This window comes from Anolis carolinensis, chromosome 4 (assembly GCF_035594765.1).
Source record: "Anolis carolinensis isolate JA03-04 chromosome 4, rAnoCar3.1.pri, whole genome shotgun sequence".
Lineage (NCBI taxonomy): Eukaryota > Metazoa > Chordata > Lepidosauria > Squamata > Dactyloidae > Anolis > Anolis carolinensis.
Window position 1 is genome coordinate 194,477,129 of NC_085844.1, and position 5,982 is coordinate 194,483,110.

Genomic DNA, 5,982 nt, shown 5'->3' on the forward strand with positions numbered 1-5,982 from the left:
ACCTTAAGAGTCCTTGTTAGCCTAACAAGGAAATCAACCTACTGGAGTTCTGGGCCACATACCTCTTATACTTGTTTTCCTTCAATGTTACCTTTGTCTGTGTTTTGCTTGCTCCTATTCCTCAGGTGCCGCTCCCTCCCGATAATCGCTGTTGTAACTGTCACACCTGTACTACACACCGTCCCTCCTATCTGCCGCTGCAATCTGTTAGTCAAGGAGCTAAGGTCTTTACCCTTCTTGCAGTCACATGTCTCTAGTTATGAATGCTTTCTGTTACTCAAAAACTCGCCTTCAGACTATCTCATTCTTTTCCCCAAAGCTTTCCTGCTGGGTTTCCATTTGTTTTCTACATTTTAAGTTGGTTAATCAGATTTAGTCTTTCTTACATGACATTACATAAGAGTTAAAATCTCGCTTCAGTGACACATTTGCTGGATTTTGCTTTTTTCTATTAAATTAAATTTATCAGGAAAAGAGTTCTCTGACCTGAATAATAGGTCACACCAGATAAACCAGCTCTATTGCTCTGCTACTTTATGCTTCATTTATTTCCCTTTACTGAATGTTAGCAAACTGCACCAAATTGCATCTTCAGTTTGTACTGATTTTTGCTTGTATACATTTTTATTTGCTCATATTCTGAAAGTTTCCATTACCTGGAACATTGGTTCATGTCTTTATGTTGACATTTTAGTGATTTACCTCTTCATCTGCACATCCTCTACTTAAGCATTTAAAAAAAAACAAAGAAGCTAAACATCTTGCTCCCAAAGCTGTTTTATCATTTTGAATAATACGCCCAGTTCTGCCTTCACATTTCCAGAGGAAGCAACTTGTCTGACCTGTTCTTTCCTTTCAATGTTTTTTAGTTGGAGCCCTCTGAAGTGGACCAAGACTCCCAGTCTCACGCCAGTGTGTCCTGGGTAGTGGAACCCAAGCAGGATTCCAAGAGGACCCTCAGCACTAAGTATGAGACTACTATCTTCTGAAAACAAATCCTGCATCCATCCAGTCTAACCGTGCCTTTGCAGTCTGATCTGTCTCCTCTTCTAAACCTTCCCTTCCTCCCATTGCTGGCACTAGGTGTGGCACCATCAGAGGCAGCAACACTAGGATACCATAAACTAAACATCTTTTTGTACCTGATTTTTACTGAACACTGTGAATTCTCCTAATGGAAAAAGGGTAACTAATTGAGAGAGCCACCTGTTTTAGATCGTCTAAGAGGTGGGAGAAACAAAGTCTATGAGAGTCGAATATGTGGATTTTGGAAACCACCTGGTTTTCCTGGACGTTGTCTTCATTTTGACACTGTGAATTTGTGGGGTGCACCAACACTCCATGGGCCTTTTTTATTTAGCATTCTTATTCCTGGACTGTTCTACAACTTTGGTCTCACATGTACATTCTGTTGCAGTCTAGATTATACCTCCACCATGAGCCATGGCCACAAACTGTTCCAACAAGTAGCACTCTTTTACCTATAATCAGAAGACGCTAACCACTGTGATACTACTAGCAAACCTCTTGCTCACCACACCCTAGCATGGATCCCGCTCACAATCTTTGCTATCCCTGGATATCTGAATGCATGGTATAATATAAAAGTATTCTAGGCAATATGACTGACTACTTCTATTAAGCACTGTTTCTTTTTCTTAGGATTCAGGCTTGATATAGATACAAGAATGTCCAACCATTGTTTTCAGCTGTCCGTTGTATTTCTTGCCATCTTTTCTTATTTACTACTTGGCTTTTTTATTCAGAATAACCAACTTGCTTGAAAAGGATTTTAAATGTTATTTTCTGGACTGATTAGATTGAACATTTTCAAAGGCACATGCTGCTAATCCTAAATTATGAGGAAAGACTGACACTAAGGGCCTCATATTGAATTAATCAAAAGTACAGAAAGAAATGGGGTGGGGAATTTTGCTGTATTCAAACACAGTTCCCTTATAAACGTAGCATAATTTTGTATTGAGCGCATTCCGTTAGAGCCTGCTCATACTGAACTATCAAAATACTTACTATTCATCTACCTCCAGACAGGCCAGTAGCCTTTTCTATTTGGCCCCACATATATTTCAGATACAAACTTTACTCAGCTCCTGAAACAATGATTGTAACTTTGGAAGTTAAATTTTGCGTAATGACCAGTTTTAGAAGTCAAGATTAAGTGTGAAGTCTCGTTCTCGAAACAGTTACCTGTGATACTGTTACAGAGTTGAAACAAACATTTTACTGGACGAAGACCTGAGGAAAATTTCATGCCTGTTTGTTCTGAGATAAATGTTAGGGTCAGCTGTGAGACAATTGTGGATGATGAGTGAGGTAAAGCCTGATGTCTGCCCCTGTCCTTTTACTCGCTTTGAAGGGTGGGTTACACAGTTCCCCTCCTCTTTAAGTATAGTTATTCCAAGGATATCTTAGATCTTGTTTCATTAGATTCAGTTACTAGCAGCTAAATGTCTCAGCTTTTCTAGACTACTGCACAGTTCTGCTCACATTTGGGATTCCAGCAGAAACCTGATCATAAATAAATAAAATCCTGTTATGAGATTCCCTCCAGTGGTCTCCCCAGAAGCTTGTTACAAGTTGAACAAAATAGTTCTGTATTTGATACATATATACTCAGTAATTTATCTTCTCCAAGAATATTTTTGAAATGGAACCATTATTGTAAATCAGAACTGTGGCCTCTTAACACAGAAATCAGGACTCTATAGACATACACTATGTTTAGCAAACAAGCATATACACGTTATTTCTTTCATTGTTCGTAATGAACTAGGCTGCTAACCTTCTTTACTGGATTATGAAAACTGGAGATACATTGCCACAGTTTGAGAGGCAGTTTGAAATATCTTCGTATTTTATTTTTGTTCTCAAATTGGATGCCCCAACTTTCAAGGAACTTAGGAGCACATATTCTCTTCACCGGAATAGTTTTTAAACCTATAGGTATCTCTTTATCAGGCACCAAAACTCTTAATAACATCTGCAGGCAATGTCAGTGCTCAGTTCTTCTGAAAATGAGATAATGTAGCACATGTGCCTTTTAATGGTGTGCTTTCCAGCAAACATCACAGCAGTTGGTTATGAATAGCAGATTTCAGCCATATGGCTGACACATATATAAAGCCATAGGCCTATCAACATCTCCACTACTGTCATCATAAAGGTCCCTCAGCTGTGTTATTTGAATGAAATCATTCAGTTCCTATTTTTCTTATAATTAATATTGTACCCCATTCTGTTTGCCTTCTGCCAAGCTGAACTACAGACATCCGCGTTGCACCATGGAAAATATAGTAAAGGGGCAGATCACTATGAAGCAGTGGGACCCTGATGGTGTGAAGATCAATACCGGGCTCTGGGATGTGTCCTTGGATGATCATTAAGGACTTCCAGAGTTGTGTGAAAAGGGATTCCAGCCACAAGTGTACAATAAAGTAAAAACAAAGAGTATACGTTTCTAGTAGAAGTGAAACATCTGAAGTTAAGAGACTTGATGCCATGTGCTATAGATTAAAGGGTTTTTTTTAAAAAAAAATACAGTGGTACTGTAAGATCCACAATTTCAGCATGGCATTGATAATGGAGAGTCTTATCTGATAAAAGAAAATACAAGAATGTCTGCCTTATAATATAGGGTGAGTGGATGCCCCAATGTTAAACAATTCACTTCAACAAGTTCCCAAAATTGCTGCAATGTAAATGTATTTTGGAGGTACTGGCACCTAGTTTGAGAGCTGCAGTAAGCATTTAAGTGGAGGAAATTATTGAAATATTTAACCCTGAGTGATGGTTACTGAACAGAAACCTGATACAAATCTGTTTTCAGTGCAGATAATTGTATCATTGCAATATTTCTGTTGTGAAAGTAGCATTTTCTCCGCAAGTTGTATATATAGATAACTGAGCTGTAGCTCCTTGCATTTCATTCATACACCATTTTTTTAAAAAATGTGTTTGTGTCCTGATGGTTTGACATTTTTAAAGAAGTTTATTCACAAATAGCACTTTTATACTAGTTCATAATTTAAGTATGCTTAGTATAGCAATTTCAGAATACAGAAAATGTGGAGGTATTTTGGGCATTATGTTATATCACTTGATTTCTTATTCTACTCCACTCAAGAATGATTGCTTCAAGTGGAAGCTGTGAGCATAATTGTGCTTCATGTAAAGTATCACAGTCTAAAACACTGGTTATGCTTACGGCTGTGACGAGTGCATCTCTCTGTACCCGATCTATGGGAAAGATGAGGAAGTGCAAATAAGTCTGTGGCAGATATGATAGTTTGTGGTACCCTGCTACTGTGTTAATAGCTTGTTTCAACTTTTCTTACTGCTGTATCTTTAAGATGTTATTTAGTCTTATTCCAGTTCATGAAAATGTAGGGGCAGAAACCAAATTGGTTCCAAAAGGCTTGAATTTGCAAATGATTATTGGATCAATTTAAAAATATGACATTCCTTTATATGAATTTGTAACTGATATACTATTGTTAATAGAATTTTTGCTGCACTGGTAATTCTTTTCTGACAATGAAAAATGAAGTTTTGTTGTGAAGGAGGAATCTTGGAACATGGTGGAGATGTAGATGGTACAATCTTCCAACATGCTTCATGATCAGGTGCTTCCTACAAGTTTAGATAGACCTAGTAATATTTTAACTTCATCATCTTCTTATGCATTCTTTTAAAAAATCAAAGTCTTTCTGGACCTGACCTTTCTTAGGAATTCTAGTTATTTACAGCTTCCAAACAGTTTGAAAATGTCAAGTGTTCAACTTCTTGCCTATTTACAGGATTTATAGCACACTAAAAAAGTGCCCGATATTCCTGGCATTAAACGTGTTTTAAAGTGTCCTCTGAAAATGCAATTCCTTTTTCTAGCACCAGCCTTTGATAAAGTAGCATCATATATCTATGCTACTTTTGCCACTGCTCCATTTTTTCCTCCTTATGAAAAAGAAACTTTATTTTCTGTAAGCTTCTATTTACCTTGTATGGCTGCAGAATAAGAACATACTGTAGATACTATGTTGGATAAAGGGTTGCTTATTTCTTGAATGGGAAATCACATTATTAAAATCAAAGTCATATAATCTCTGTATGTTTTACATACTATTGCTAACTCATAGAAACTGGCCTTTAGACTTCCTTAGATTAAAAGGAAAGTCTTATTTGATTTCAAAGTGCATTACAATTCTGCCCTTCTCCCTTCTGGAAAATAAATTCTAGAGCAGCTTAAGTGGTGACCTCTGCTGCCCTTGTAGACAACATACTGATAGGTACCCTACCTTTTAAAATAATTTCTCTTATGAAACTAAAATGGTTTGGGTGATACTTCACTCTTACATTGTCTCCTTTTGCATGATCGGTATGAATGTCTATTAACAGGATTTTCTTCTATGCTTGCTCCGGAAATGAGCAGGTAGATTCTTGGTAACAGGCATTTTGGTTTACAGTGTAGACACTTTTTGGCTAATTGTGATGTATGGCAGTGGGACTGATTTGTAATAAAAATGTTATTTGATCTGTCTTTGTATTTTGATACTTGAACTATTTCCTTGTTATTTCCTGTATATAAAATTGTTTATCTGTCCATTTTTGTGGTACCAAACATAACCAATCTGTGCAACAACATAGACTGACCTCACTACGACAAGGCGAGACTGTAAATATTCCTGGGCTTCCAGCAGTCGTTTTGTTGTTTGTTTTTCATAATTGTATGACTTAGAACAGACTAAATTAATAAAATTAGACATCTCTGTATGGGTTGCTGTGTTATGAGTATTAGTCTGTACTGTATATTATAGGAGGCTACAATTCTATGCATGCTTGCAAATATGTTTCATTAAAATCAGTCAAGTCTGCTTTCTAGGGTAATGCTTATAACATCAGGTTAGTCGTCGTATCATTCCCAGGTGAGAGAACACACATCAGCTGGTCTAAAAACACAGGACAACA

The 5,982-nt window shown here is 37.0% G+C and overlaps 1 protein-coding gene across 12 annotated transcripts in view; it reads left to right on the forward strand.

Annotated features, from left to right (window-relative positions):
* anks1a (ankyrin repeat and sterile alpha motif domain containing 1A) overlaps positions 1-5,787 on the forward strand; it is a 194,532-nt gene extending 188,745 nt beyond the window's left edge. For 7 of the 12 annotated variants that reach the window (XM_062979682.1, XM_008109723.3, XM_008109729.3 and 4 more), the window contains 2 exons: positions 126-224; positions 870-5,787. In XM_062979682.1, coding sequence (XP_062835752.1) covers positions 126-224; positions 870-989 — 219 coding nt within the window. In that variant the 3' untranslated portion in view covers positions 990-5,787. The remainder of the gene's footprint in view (positions 1-125; positions 225-869) is intronic. The other 5 variants (XM_008109727.3, XM_008109728.3, XM_062979686.1 and 2 more) reach the window with 3 other exon arrangements.
* Positions 5,788-5,982: the final 195 nt, after the last annotated feature.